The sequence below is a fragment of the Neomonachus schauinslandi genome, chromosome 5 (genome assembly GCF_002201575.2).
Source record: "Neomonachus schauinslandi chromosome 5, ASM220157v2, whole genome shotgun sequence".
In the NCBI taxonomy this organism is placed as follows: Eukaryota; Metazoa; Chordata; class Mammalia; order Carnivora; family Phocidae; genus Neomonachus; species Neomonachus schauinslandi.
The window spans coordinates 160249868-160264694 of NC_058407.1; the positions used below are offsets into that span (position 1 = coordinate 160249868).

The following is a 14827-nucleotide window of genomic DNA, read 5'->3' on the forward strand; positions in this document are numbered from 1 at the left end:
TCCTGGGACTCCAGGATCATGACCTGAGCCGAAGGCAGATGCTTAACCATCTGAGCCACCCAGGCGCCCCCAGGCGTCCCTTATTTTTAAAGATTTTATTTATTTGGGGGAGAGAGAGCATGGCTGGGGGGAGAGGGGAGGGTCAGAGGGAGAGGCAGACTCCATGTTGAGCAGGGAACCTCAAACAGGACTCAATCCCGGGACTCCAGAATCATGACCTGAGCTGAAGGCCGTCGCTTAATCAACTGAGCCACCCAGGCGCTCTGTTAATTAAATTTATTAAAAATTGTCTCATTCACCTCTCTACGAAATACAGTCTTCATGATGCTGACACAGAAGAGCCAAAGAAAGTCAAGGGGACCTGGGTGGCTCAGTCATTAAGTGTCTGCCTTCAACTCAGGTCATGATCCCAGGGTTCTGGGATCGAGCCCCGCATTGGGCTCCCTGCTCTGTGGGGAGCCTGCTTCTCACTCTCCCTCTGCCTGCCTCTCCCCTTGCTTGTTCTCTCTCTCAAAATCTTAAAAAAAAAGTAAAGTCAAGTGGATCTTGCCAGCACACTTCACTTTAGGGCTTGTAGAAATTATTGGGCCACTCAACCCCTGGTGTTCGTAGTTAGAAAAGAAGCTTTTGGAGGGAGTTCAGTCTAAAATTCCTGGTATTGAAGTAGGAATAGACAAAGTACTTATGAGCAGGAGTTTGGGTCTGGAAATAGTGCTCCCTGCTGATGGATGGTGCTGTCTTTGCTCTTTGGACAGTGGCTTTTGTCCTAAATTTTGGGATTGTAGTGCCAGAAGGGCTTTTTTTTTTTTAAGATTATTTTTAGAGCGTGTGCAAGTTTGGGGGGAGGGGCAGAGGGAGAGAGAATCTCATGCAGACCGCTCAGAGCATTGGAGGCCATGACCTTGAGATGGAGACCTCAGCCAAAATCAAGAATTTGACGCTGATGCCCAACTGACAGCCACGTAGGGGCCCAAGAGAGAAGGGCTCCTTTAACAGAACAGTTGAGAGCCACTAGTGCGGGGAGTGGGACAGGAGAGGAGCTCGGACTATCCTTAGGTTAAGGATTTGGGATTCTCTGTCTGCAGTGGGAACCAAATTAGGTGGCTTGAAGTGGAGAAGTCCCAAGGAGGGTGAGTGGGGTGGGTATGGAAAGACATGTTGAGGGAACAGGAGCCAAGCGTCCCAGGTGGCACCCTGCACCCGCCCCTCAGGGTAGCAGTGTTGCACAGCCACATCGATGCCCTGGAGCTTGCTCACCGCGGGGTCCTTAGGGTCCAACTGCAGCCCCTTTAGGGAGTGAGGACCTGTCTGTCAGGTCTAGACTGACAGGGCTTTTATTTTTATTTTTCCAGAGTTTGAGAGAAGGCTGGCCTAGTCTGTGTACTGTTTCCATGAGTAAAAAAGCACATCTACATCCTGGTACAGGAAGGCCTCTGCAAACCTCAGACTGAGATGGTGGAGTTGGATCCTCTCTAGCAGTGTGTCTAAGTTGAACACACGAATCATTGGGGAATTTTGTTAGCATGTGGATTCTAATTCCCTGTGTAGGTCAGGTGCGACACACGTTCTCTGGCAATGTTGATGTTGCTGGTGCAACTGCACACGTAGATCCATACTTTCTAAGTTTTGCAGAGATTCCTTTTCTGCTATTTCCCTCTACATTTCCTGTGAAGGGGAACTTGACTGTAAAACTTTCTGTATAAGTGGTGCTAGCTAGGAGCTAATAAGCTAAATGTCACTTTATGGAAGGTTGGATCCTGCTTCATAGATTTTTCTAATTAGCACAGGCCTAGCCAACACTAGCTTTTGTTGTTGTTCTCTTTTTTTCCCTTTTTCCTCATTATGTTTTTAAAAGATTTTATTTATGGAGCTCCTGGGTGGCTCAGTGGGTTAAGCGTCTGCCTCCGGCTCAGGTCCTGATCTCTGGGTCCTAGGATTGAGCCATGCGTTGGGCTTCCTGCTCTGCAGGGGGTCTGCTGCTCGCTCGCTCTCTCCTGCCCCTCCCCACTGCTTGTTCTCAAAATCTTAAAAAAGATTGTATTTGTCAGAGTGGGAGGCATAAGCAGGGGGAGTGGCAGGCAGAGGGAGAAGTGGTTTTCCTGCTCAGCAGGGAGCCTGATCCCAGGACCCCGGCAGACGCTTAACCAACTGAGCCACCCAGGCGTACCCCCCCCCCCGTTTTTTTTTTTTAAAGATTTTATTTATTTATTTGAGAGAGAATGAGAGAGAGCACATGAGAGGGGGGGAGGGTCAGAGGGAGAAGCAGACGCCCTGCCGAGCAGGGAGCCCGATGTGGGACTCCATCCAGGGACTCCAGGATCATGACCTGAGCCGAAGGCAGTCGCTTAACCAACTGAGCCACCCAGGTGCCCCCCCCCCCCCGTTTTTTAAAAGATCTTATTTTTTAAGTAATTACACCCGACGTGGAGCTCAAACTTAAAGCCGTGAGATCAAGAGGTTCCACCAACTGAGCCAGCCAGGCATTCCTGTTACTTGTTCTTTTTTCAGTCTTGTGATGCTTGGAGATTAGAGCAAAAGTTGATTCAGGTATTACTTACGGCTTTTTATTTATTTTTTTAAGATTTTTTATTTATTTGACAGACACAGAACACAAGTAGGGAGAGCAACAGGCAGAGGGAGAGGGAGAAGCAGGCTCTCGTTGAGCAGGGAGCCCGATGCGGGGCTCAATCCCAGGGCCCTGGGGTCATGACCTGAGCTGAGGGCAGATGCTCAACCGACTGAGCCCCCCCAGGACCCCCCAGGTGTTATTTATGTTAAGTCATCAGGGAGCTCAGGAACGAAATCCTAGTGGAGGTATTTGCTAACACTAATGTGTACTAGCTATGGACCAGTTACTGTTATCCCTACTTTATAGTTGGGATGCTGACGCACAAACTGGCCTTAAGACTCAAAACTGATGTGGAGCGGAGCAGGGATTGGAGTTCATATCCTTTGGCTGTAGAACTTCCATCTTTGACCACTATGTTGTGCTGTGCTTAAAGACTTCAGGCAGAGTTCAGTTGTCCCAGGGTACCTTGGGTGGTGCAGTAGGTTAAGCATCTGACTCTTGCTTTCTGCTCAGGTTGTGTTCTGGGATTGAGCCCCCTGCTGAACCCTGTGTCCGGCTTTGTGCTCAGTGTGGAGTCTGCTTGAGGTTCTCTTTCTCACTCTCCCTCTGTCCCTCCCCCTGCTTGTGCTCTCTAAATAAAATACTACAAAAAAATTCAGTTCTCCTGTGCTTCTCCCCTGCCCCCAATCTCCCCAAGAAGAAAAGGCCCTAAGAAATTTTAACCTAGGGAGCAGTTTCTTAGAACCATTTCTTTTGCTTCAGGCCTGCATTGGTTTTTGTAACTTTTTTTTTTTTTTTTTTTTTGAAGAAGATTTGTCAGAATAAGTAGGGGGAGTGGCAGGCAGAGGGAGAATCAGGCTCCCCACTGAGCAAGGAGCCCAATGTGGGACTCCAATCCCAGGGTCCTGGGATCATGATCCGAGCTGAAGGCAGACGCTTAACCGACTGAGCCACCCAGGTGTCCCTGTAACTGCTCTTTTTAAGGATAACCGTTGTGCAAGAAAGTGTTAGCTATGGCACCATCATCTGAGAATCCGTTTTATGTGGAGTTTTTTTTGTTTTTTTTTAAGATTTTATTAGAATAGCAGGGGAGAGGGCAGAGGGAGGAGAAGCTGCCCCCCCCCCCCCAAGTAGGGAGTCTGAAGCGGGGCTACCTGAGCTGAAGGCAGACGCTTAACTGACTGAATCACCCAGGTGCCCCTTCATGTGGAGTTTTTTATTTAATTTTTTAAAAAGATTTTATTTATTTGAGAGCGAGAATGAGAGACAGCATGAGAGGGAGGAGGGTCAGAGGGAGAAGCAGACTCTGCCAAGCAGGGAGCCCGATGTGGGACTCGATCCCGGGACTCCAGGATCATGACCTGAGCTGAAGGCAGTCACTTAACCAACTGAGCCACCCAGGCGCCCCTCGTGGAGTTTTTTAAAAAAATTGTTAGGACACTGGAGATTCACAGGAGTTACCATTTAGTACTTTTTGCATGCAAGGCACTTGAGAGGTTGAAAGGTTGCCTTTTTATGAGGGCTCAGTCCTATGTAAAAGACTAAAAATAAAAAAGGTTTGCTTTACCATGCGACCCTGGGAAATACCACTGGAGCCCAGATAAAGGCATGCCTGTGGGTGCTCTAGGACAGATTGCAAGGTGTCCAGAGTTAAGGGGACCAGCATGTTCTAGGGAATGGGGTGTGAGCAGATATTGCTGGGATCATGGGATATGTGAAAGGAAGACAGAGGTTGGTTGGAGTCCTTAAAGGTCAGGGTGAAAGAGTTTAGGTGTCCTAATGTTAGAAGTGAGGCTGTCTTTTCCATGATCAGTTTTGATCACTCTAGCCCTTAAAGGTAGACTAGAGGTAGAGAACCTGTTGAAGGTGAGACATTAGGCATAAGCCAGGTGGCAGCAGTGAGGTTGACGCATAGGCAGCATTAGTCTTGAATGTTAGTCTTTTTTTTCTTTTTAAGTAGGCTCCACGCCCAACATGGGGTTTGAACTCAACAACCCTGAGATCAGGAGTCGCATGCTCCACGGATTGAGCTAGCCAGGCACCCTTGATGTTATTCTTGGAAGTTAGTTGGAAGAGCTAGCGTCCACAAGACTGACTAAATTTGTGCTTTGTTGGAACATGTTAGCGTTTACTGTTTTCTAGTTAAGGTGATACCATTTTATGTCAAGATACAGGGATGATGAAAGGAAGACCAGTTTTGGATATGGCAAGGTCCTTGCGGAGCATGTAAGTGACATATAAGAACATATTAACATGTCAGGATTGAGTATGGAATGGGGATCAGCATCATTTTTTTTATGGGATGGCTGGCTAAGGAACGATGAGCCTGTGGTGCCTGGGTGGCTCAGTGAGTTAAGCGTCTGCCTTCGGCTGGGGTTATGATCTCGGGGTCCTGGGATCGAGTCCCACATCAGGTCCCTCTGATGGGGACCTGGGGAGTCTGCTTTTTCCTCTCCCTCTGCCCCTCCCGCACGTGCTTGCTCGCTCTCAAATCTTAAAAAAAAAAAAAAAAAAGAGCCTACAGGAAGCTGGTAGGGCTGATGGCTGCATTTGGAAAGTTCTGCATTCCTCCTGGAGTCCCACCTAGCATTCGGAGCCTTTAGTCCCATGTGATGAGTGGGTGGCCTTGACGGTGGCCATATCTTACCTTGGTGCTTCCTCTTGTAGTAAACTACCTGTTTTCTCCTGTTTCTATGGTGGTCCAGTAGATCAGGATAGGGACATTTTATACAGACTGTCAGAATACTGTGCGCATACCCCTAAGGAAGTGTGTGGGAGGCATAAAGACTACATTTCTAGTTTGTGTCCTCTAGGTGAGGGATTCAAAGTGAAGTCCACAGAGCTTTTGCTCATTGTGAACTAGTGTATCACCGAGTGGCACAGAACCACTCAGGTACCTGCATACCCGGACCCCCTGCGTCTGATGATCTGTCCCTTACGAGTGGAGTGGGACGCTGGGCTGCTGTGCCTGCTTGTTGCTTTGCCTGCCTACCCCTGTCTTGCTTCAAAGCCAGAAAGAATTTGGGTGCAAAGGGTATGCAGGATGTAATCCTAGCATCCTGGTTCCCCAACAGCCTTTGCAAACAGCACTCCTTAAGTGCTGTTTCCTGGTGAAGAATACTTATATTAATAATACCTCTGGAGGCAAAAATTCAATCAAGAGAAGAAATGGCTCCTAGAACTCATTCCCAAAGTTTTGGTTTTGTCGTCGGCCTGTTTTCTGGGCAAAGTATAACCTATAACCCCTTCCTGTAGGGGGCGGCAGGGAGCAGAGGGAGCAATGAAGCCTGCTGAAGTCTGGGCTGGTGCCAGAAGGAACCCTAGAATTCTGCTTGATTGCTTGTGCTCTTCTGTGTTTAGAGGATACTCTGTCTCTCCCCTTGAAGAGTGCTCTAATTTTACATTTTTTTCCCTAAGGAAAAGTGAAAGAGAAGCTATGTAGACTCGTCTGTTGTCACATGCCTCTGAGCTGACCCATTACAGTTCCAGACCTTTTGTACATACGTCTGTTTTCGACCTTGGCCACAGGGCTAACCATGGGTAGCACTGGAGGAGTTACCAAATGGTAAATGAGAGGGGATATTCCACTCTGACTGTGAGGCAGAAAGGATAAAGCGGGGAGCCTGCTGCTCTAGGACCAGGCAGTAAAGTAGAGCTTTATTTGGCCTCTGCGGCATTTACATCTGTAGTTTAGCTCTGCATGTGCTTCTAGGCTGGAAGTAGGAAAAACACACAAGTACAAGTTGGCTTTTCATATATTGAGTATAAAAAGAGATTCAGATTTGGGGTTAGTTGGCTGGAACTGCCAGGGATTCTTTGTGGGACTGCTGCTGGGGAAGACACCTCAGCTTTTCTCCAGGTCGACCACCAGGTAGGGGTGGGTGATCTTCAGGGCCTGAAGGAGCAGATCTTTGCAGGTCTTATTCCAGGCTGGAGCAAAGCTGAGGAGCTTCCTCATCTTCATTGGGTTGGTGGACTCGGCCCGCACTGCCCCGTACTGCTCCTCTGACAGGACCGTACCATACAGGGCGTCCAGCAACCCATCCACGTCTGTGACACGCGTGATGAGGGCTGCCCGGTGCTGGTCCACAAAGTGCGGTGCTGCGGGCAGAATGGAGGCGAGCAGCTGAGCCAGTTCCCAAGGTGGATACTGGGGTCTGTTCCCCCTGAGCTCTGCTTTCTTCAGAAATTGCTCTGTAACCCTAAGGGGTGGGGCTCAAGGTGGGCAGCCCACCCACACTACAGATAGGGTGGGATGAGTATAACTTTGTTTCTCTCTCTCTCCCACCAGCCCCCCCGCCCCCCAACCAGGTGTGCCCCAAGGGGTACGTGTGTGGGTGGGAAGGATAGGCCCAACCTTGCTCCCTTTGTTCCTGGCTGTGGGACACAGCTCCAGGCTGTGCAGGCATGTCGTGGGGTGTGGCTGAGAGGTTGGCAGTGAAGGCCTCACTTGGCTTGGCTGCCATCTCTTAAGAAACCTGGATCTCAGCAGGTGCCCCTCAGGTGTGGCCCAAGTGGTGTGTGGGTGGGTAGGAAGGGTAGGCCCACTCTTGCTTTCCCAGTGTTGCTGGCTGGGGGACACAGCTCCAGGCTATGCTGGGATGTGGCCAGAGAGGTTGGGAGTGAAGGCCTCACCTGGCTTGATTGCAGTCTGGTGATCCTGGATCCCAGCAGGCCCTGGAGCGGGGCCTATAAAGAAATGAGTCAAGTGGTCCCCTTCCCTTCCATTACCATATCTCCAGTCTCTCTGGGGCAGGGGCCCCTTGGTCCGGAAGCCAAGTTCAGGGCCAAGCACAGGACACCCTTCCCAGCAGGAGGAGCATTTGTAATTTTAGAGGGTAGGAGGAACTGAAAGCAAAAGAGCCCAAGGGGCAAACGTTGGGGTGGGGCTGGTGTGGTGAGGGGACATAGGAGGCCCAACAATCTGGGCCCTTGCAGAGTGTGGAGCGGGTGTGCTCACCTTTGCGCACCATCTCCTGCAGCTGCTCCGCTGTTTCCTGCATGCCAATCTCACGCAGCACGACCGCGGTGAGCTCTGCGCTGTACTCTTCCAGATAGAAAGAGACGAGCTTGTCTGTGAGGTCCATGGCATCCATGGACATCAGTGTCCCCCGCGGGATGCGCCCATAGCCTTCGCGCAGCGGCACTGAAAGTAGCTTCAGCTTGAACTTCTTGAACTCGTCTGCAGTCAGGTTCTCCAGCGCGTCCAGGATGGCGTCGCGAGTGCGCCCCATGGCTCTGCCGCTGGTGCTCACCCGGGATGTCTGCAGACCAGGAAGTCTGCTCCGGGGCGGGACCTGGAACTCCCCGCCTTCTCCCGATTCCCGCCTTCGCCCCAGCTCATTGCCGGGTGGCATAGGGTGCCCCGACTACCCCATTGGTTCCCACCCACCAAGGTCTCCAGGCTTACTAACCTGGCCATCAGGGGGCGCCGGGATTGCGTCCTCCAGCTGATGTGTGAGGTGGGACCCGGGAGATGGCAGAGGGGCTCATGGGGTAGTGCCTCCATCTCCAGGCTTGCAGTAACTAGCACAGACCAGAACGTGGTTTATTGGAAGTGCCAAGGTTTAGAATCTTGAAATTCTAGAACACTAAAATGTCCACATTTCCCTGAATCTTAGCGTCCGCTCTCACGTGTCATAGACTCTTAGAATCTTAGAATCCTAACAACCAGAGCCATGTAGCTTACCAAATTGCATGCACAGAGAAGAAAAGATGTAAAAAAAGGGTAGAGGGGCACTGGGTGGCTCAGTTGGTTAAGGGTCTGCCTTCAGCTCAGGTCATGATCCCAGGGTCCTGGGATCGAGCCCCGCATCAGGCTCCCTGCTCAGCAAGGAATCTGCTTATCCCTCTCCCTCCGCTCCTCACTCCTGCTCATGCTCTCTCTCTCAAAACCTTAAAAAAAAAAAAAGTTGTGTACTTTCTCTGTGCCTGTTAACTTATCTGTAAAATGAGATCATAACACTTACCCACTTAGTAAATATTCCAGCGTAACATGGGCTACATGATGGCCTCTGAAACCTTGCCAGATACTTCCTGGGACAGCCAGGATTTGGTCCCAGGAGCTGAATTTCTGGGGAAGTGATGATGAGACACTTGTAATGAACAGTTGAGAAACTTCTCGATGGAGGGAAAGTCATGGGTGCAGAGTCACCCTGGGCCCAGGGGGCTTGATCTAGAAGAGCAAGTGAAAGGTGGCATGAGTAGGCATTGGAGCCCAAGCTGTGCCCAGAATCCTTAACTTGTCTTTAACGTGTCTGGGAAGGCCCTGCTGGTCTGGCCCCCGTGGACCTCACCAGCTTTGTCTTGTGCCACACCCTGTTCTCCCTCTGTCTCTGAGTTTCAACCACACTGGCCTCTCAGTTCCTCAAATGTGCCACACTCCTTTGCTTCTCCAAGGCTTTTTTTTGGTTTTGTTTTTTAAAGGTTTTATTTCAGAGAGAGAGAGAGCATGAGTGGGGGACAGGCAGAGGGAGAAGCAGACTCCCTGCTGAGCAGGGAGCCTGCTATGGGACTCAATCCCAAGACCCTGGGGTCATGACCCCAGCCGAAGGTAGACGCTTAACCGACTGAGCCACGCAGGCGCCCCTCTCTAACCTTTCAACGTGTTCCCTTGATCTGGAAATTTCTTCCCTCACTCTTTGCCTGGTAAATTCTTGAGACTTTAGGTTTCCAGTTTAAATGTCACTTCCTCTGGCCAACCAGGTTTAGAATCCCTCCCAGACTAGTTCATAACACCTGCTTTCATAGCAATTGTGACTGAATTGTAACTATATGGATTTGTTTAGCATCAGTCTTCCCTGCCGGTCTTTAAGTCATGCCTGTCCAGATCCTTGTTGCATCCACAGCATCCAGAACAGTGCTTGGCCTATGGTGGTGGTTCAAGAAATCTTTGTGGAACCAGTAATGAATGAAGGGGCCTTGTGGGAAACGAATCATGAGCGACTCTTAACTATAGAGAACAAACTGAGGGTTGATGGAGGGAGATGGGTATTAAGGAGGGCATATGATGAGCACTGGGCATTATATGTAAATGATGAACCACTGAACTCTACTCCTGAAACCAATATTGAACTATATGTCAACTAACTAGAATCTAAATTAAAAACAACAACAACAACGAAGGCATCCTGTGGTTCAATGGAGGATACCAGAGGCAGCTGCCAGGAGCTGGAAGACTGTGGGCTTGAAGCTGTCCAGTGTCTAGTTTGAATCTGGGCTCTCCTTCCTAGATGGTTATTGGGAATCCTTCATTTTTCCATTTCAGCTGGGTTGTAACAATCACCATTGCTTTTACTGATGTGATCCTGACATACACATTTATTTATTCATCTGTTGAACATCCATCACCCAGCTGTGAGCTCAGTGAAGGCAGGGACCTTGTGTGTCTTGTTCATTGCTGAATCCCCAGCATCAAGACCGTGCTTGATCCCTAGGAGGTGCTCAGTGAAGATTTGGTAAATGAAGGAATAAATGAGGCCGTGTTACCTGCAGCATGTTGTATTCAAGAGCTTCCAGCAAGGGTAGTAGCGGGGCTCACTCCCCATCCTTGTGCATGTTGCCTCATGTGGTCTAGGTATATTATGTGCCAACATCCCCACCATGGGTGGCACCTGTGGTCCAATAACCAGTGTTCCTTGGCTTATGGCTGTTTATTATTGTGCCTCTTCCCTGGTCTTTATCCTTTCACAATCTCCGACTCATTTTGTACACTGTGGCCAAGAGGCTACCGCTTCCTAGTGCACACATTGATCTTACGCCTTCCCTGCTCAGAAACCTAGGACTCTCCAGTGCCCTCAGAGTCAAGTCCAAGCTCCTTGGCTTGGTCTTCAAGATCCTTGCCAACCTCCTCAGCTACACCTTCGACAGTGTTGGCCTCTGGACTTCTCTCCACAAGTGGCACCTTTTCTCTGCTTGGCCTCTTTAAAGTCCCTTCTGGTTGCCTTGATGAGTTAGTGCTTGTCCCAACATCCATCAGGAGTCACTTTTTCAAAGAAATAATAAAAATTTGAGCCCCCTCTTTAGGCTGTGATCTTTTATATGCATTATTTCAAAGCCTGACAACAATCCCTGGGGGACAGGGTCTAGTAGCCCTATTTCACCAACGAGAAGACTGAGGCTCAGAGAGGTTGAGGGACTTGCCGAAGGTCCTATAGCTGAGGGGATCATATAGCTTGTCTGTCTGGATTCTGAATTTGTCTTCTGTCTACTCTTCCCTGTTGACTTTTCTGTCCTCTGTGCAAAATGAATTATTCCTTCACACGTCTGCAGGATGCCTTTACGATGCCTTTATCATACAGTGTGTCCGTTCACTCTGTTTTCCCACCAGACTGAGAGCTCCTTGAGGACCCTCTGTGATCCACAGCACCCACCACAGGGCTTGGCATAACTCCAGCCATTATAAGCCTTTATGGAATGACAAAAGAATCCTAGAATCTAGAATCATAACCTGCTCTTTTCACATTGGTAGAGTCTTACATGCTTTTTTAAAAAAAAAAAAGATTTTAGGGGCACCTGGGTGGCTCAGTTGTTGGGTGTCTGCCTTCGGCTCAGGTCATGATCCCAGAGTCCTAGGATCAAGCCCCACATCAGGCTCCTTGCTCCACGGGAAGCCCGCTTCTCCCTCTCCCACTCCCCCTGCTTGTGTTCCCTCTTTCGCTGTGTCTCTCTGTCAAATAAATACATAAAATCTTTTAAAAAAATTATTTATTTTAGAGGGAGAGAGTGAGTGTGCATGAGCAGGGGTGAGGGGAGGAGCAGAGGGAGAGACGGGGGAAAGAATCTCAAGCAGACTCAAGCTCATGTGGTGCTCCATCCATGATCCTGAGATCATGAGCTGAGCCGAAACCAAGAATTAGATGCTTAACCGACTGAGCCACCCAGGTGCCCCAATGCTTTGGGTTTTTGAGTCATGGAATTTTAAAAATGATTGCCTGACTCAACCCCCACATAGAGCAGGGACCCCTAGCCACATGGCCATATTTCTGTATCTCTTGAGCCCTTGTTTGGATGGGATGGCCTTGGCTTTAAGTAAACTCAATGTAACATATTTCAATGGAACCCATGGGACTGTGGGAAATTGTCCCTGGGAGAATGTGTGTCATCCCTAGGAGGAGAAGGTGGGCTTCTCCTTCCAGCTGGCTTCCTGGGGGCAGTGGGGCTGAAGATTTGTGACATGGCACAAGGGTCATGTGCCCTTCCCTTGTTCCTGCATGTCACCACCCAGGACCCTTCTGGGCCCAGCTTGTCCCTGGCATCCAACCCCAGTCACATTTCTGCTCACACATATTCAGACCGGGACATGGAAGATCCAGGCTGTGATTTTCATACGACACCTCAGAGCACGTGCTGGCCCTTTGGTGTGATGTCATAGGGAGGCAAGGGACAAGGGACGGGAGAACAGCTATTCCTTTCATGGAACCGGAAGCCTCACCAGCCGGTGGTTTTAGGATTCACCTCAGAACAAGTGACACTTTTTGGCAGGTGGATGTGCTCTATGAGCATATTGTAGACTCTGAACTCAGAAGGGAACATAGGTTTTGGAGAATCTATTTTATTCTATTTTTTTAAAGTTAATTTTTTAGAGAGAGAGAGCATGTGAGTGAGGTTGGGAGAGGGACAGAATGAGAGGGAGAGAGAGAGTTTTTTTTTTTTTTAAAGATTTTATTTGACAGAGAGAGACAGAGTGAGAGAGGGAACACAAGCAGGGGGAGTGGGAGAGGGAGAAGCAGGCTTCCTGCCGAGCAGGGAGCCCAATGCGATGTGGGGCTCAATCCCAGGACCCTGGGATCATGACTGAGCCGAAGGCAGATGTTTAATCACTGAGCCATCTAGGCGCCCCCGGAGAGAAAGAATCTTAAGCAGGCTCCATGCCCATCGTGGAGCCTGACACGGGGCTCGATCTCACCATCCTGAGATCATGGCCTGAGCCGAAATCAAGAGTCAGAGGCTTAATGGACTGAGCCACCCAGGCGCCCCTATTTTATTCTAAATAGATGTATTAAGGATCTACTAGACGCCCGCCCACATGATAAGTGCTGGTGGGAGACAGTAATAGTAGTAATAACAGCTTCCATTCTCCAAAATTTACTATGTTCTAGGCACTGTGCTAAGCAGTTAACATGCATAATCTCATTTAAACCTCTCGATATCCCTGTGAGTGTGTGTATTTATCCCACCTTACAGAGGAGAAACCTGAGGCTTTCAGAAATTACTCTGGAAGCCAATAATGGTAGTAAATGAGGAAACACAGATTGAACCATCTGACCCCTAGGCCCAAATTCCAACCACCATCCTAAATGTCCTACTTTCCTTAAAAATTGACAAATGGCTTGAAGAGATTATGTATATGGAAATTTATGCCTCCTCCAGACTGTCCACAAACATCTTAGGAAGCTAGATGTTACGATAGTAGTAATGTTAACGCTAACTTCCTCCTCTTTGCAGAAAGCTCTAGAACTTGCATTCAGAAGATTGTGGAATAGTGGGAAAAGCAGGAGATGAGTAGTGTCAGACCCACTCAGATTCGATTCCCAGATCCTCTTAGCTGTGTGACTTAGGGAGGTCACAGCCCCTCCCTGGGGTCTGCATTCTGTAATATGAATGTGCTCACCTCATCAGCCTGTAGGGAATCAGAACCCCGAGAAGGGCAATGACTTGGCCAAAGTCCCCAGGGAGGTAGAGGCAGAACCTACTTGTTCCTGGACACTGCCAGGGTGATTTCCATCTGGGGAGGTGGGGAATAGGAGCCTTGGGCAGCTCTCCGGGAAGTCATGATAATCCCTTCTCCCTCAACACCTCCTTTTCTGGGGGGAGTGCTCAGAGCTCCTAACTTTGATCCCTGGCAAGGAAAGAACCTTCAGGTCTTACCTCAGGCCCACCTTTGCCCCTGGACTAGAGCCAGAGCTACTGGTGGTGGTAAGATGCCTCCTGGATGTGATTCTCCCCACCCAACCAAAGTAACCCTTGATCACTGGAACCAGATTGCTTCTTCTGCAGCCAAGACCATAGATTGTCAGAACATTGGGCAAGCCACTTAATCTCATTCCTCGTGGCCTCCTTGTAAAATAGGGACAATGTTGGGTTGTTACAAGGTTATAAATGAGGTTATGAGGTTATAAGGTTATAAATGGATTAAGAATGGTGAAATGCTTGGAACAGGCCTGGCATATTGTGGGTGATTTTGTCATTGTTAAAGTTTCTGAGCCTTAGTTTCCCAGTCTCTGAAGTAGGGATGATGTTATTGACTTTACAGGGTTATAGGGAGGATTCCTTGGAATACTTAGTAATAATAATTGTAATAATATCAATAGCCAACATTTATTGAACATTTCCTATGGGCTTGGCATTGTTCTAAGAGTTTTATATGAATTAGCTTGTTGAATCTTCATAACAATCCAAGAATCTGTTTTTTTTTTTTTTAAGATTTATTTATTTATTTGAGAGAGAGTGAGTGAGTGAGCGGGGGCTGGGGTTTGTGGAGGGGCAGAAGGAGATGGAGAGAGAATCTTCAGCAGACTCCTCCCTGAGAGCACAGCCCGATGCGGGGCTTGGTTTCATGACCCCGAGATCATGACCTGAGCTGAAACCAAGAGTTGAACGCTCAACCAACTGAGCCACAAAGGTGCCCCAATCCAAGAGTCTTTTTTTTTCTTTTTAATATTTTATTTATTTATTTGACAGAGAGAGCACAAGCAGGGGGAGTGGCAGGCAGAGGGAGAGGGAGAAGCAGGCTCCCCACTGAGCAAGGACCTTAATGCAGGGCTCGATCCCAGGACGCTGGGATCATGACCTGAGCTGAAGGCAGACCCTTAACCAACTGAGCCACCCAGGCGCCCCCCAATCTAGAGTCTTAATAAAAATCCTTACATGATTCCCATTTTACAAATAAGAAAATCAGGTTAAGTGACTTGCCCAAAGTCACATGAGGAAAGAGCAGAGTCAAGATTTGAGCCTGGTGGTGGCAGTCACTGCCTCCTAAGCCCCTGGGTGCCAACACACTGTCCCTGGTGTTTATTTACTATAATATCTAGTTTAATCCTCATATCAACCTGACAGGGATGGTATTGTTATCCTACTTATCCTCATGTTGTAGCTGAAGATGCTGGAGTCCAGAGAGGTAGGTGATCTTCCTGGGCGTACCCAACACGAGTCTGTGACATCAGCATTCAGGACCTGCTTTTGCTGTGGCCCTGATTGGAGGATTTCTGCCTTCTTTCTGCATTTATCCAATACAAGAGCTCTCACCTTCCATGGCAT

The 14827-nt window shown here is 48.9% G+C and overlaps 1 protein-coding gene across 2 annotated transcripts; it reads right to left on the minus strand.

The window, feature by feature from the left end:
• Positions 1 to 6199: 6199 nt before the first annotated feature.
• On the minus strand, positions 6200 to 7853 carry LOC110589905 (apoptosis-associated speck-like protein containing a CARD). 2 transcript variants are annotated; one of them, XM_021700561.1, is made up of 3 exons: positions 7530 to 7853; positions 7205 to 7258; positions 6200 to 6670 (listed from the first exon to the last, which is right to left on the minus strand). In XM_021700561.1, the coding sequence occupies exons 1-3, from the start codon at positions 7801 to 7803 to the stop codon at positions 6414 to 6416; spliced, it is 585 nt and encodes a 194-aa protein (XP_021556236.1). In that variant the 5' UTR covers positions 7804 to 7853; the 3' UTR covers positions 6200 to 6413. The 2 variants fall into 2 exon arrangements, with proteins under 2 accessions (XP_021556236.1, XP_044771050.1); XM_044915115.1 differs by lacking the exon at positions 7205 to 7258.
• Positions 7854 to 14827: the final 6974 nt, after the last annotated feature.

Bases quoted from the DNA above. Each gene is read 5' to 3' on its own strand.
- LOC110589905 (XM_021700561.1), bottom strand. From the start codon at position 7,803: ATGGGGCGCACTCGCGACGCCATCCTGGACGCGCTGGAGAACCTGACT. The intron at 7,259-7,529 runs GTGAGCACACCC...ATTTCTTTATAG, and splicing joins GCAGGAGATGGTGCGCAAAG to GCCCCGCTCCAGGGCCTGCT. The intron at 6,671-7,204 runs GTGAGGCCTTCA...TTCTGCCCGCAG, and splicing joins CCAGACTGCAATCAAGCCAG to CACCGCACTTTGTGGACCAG.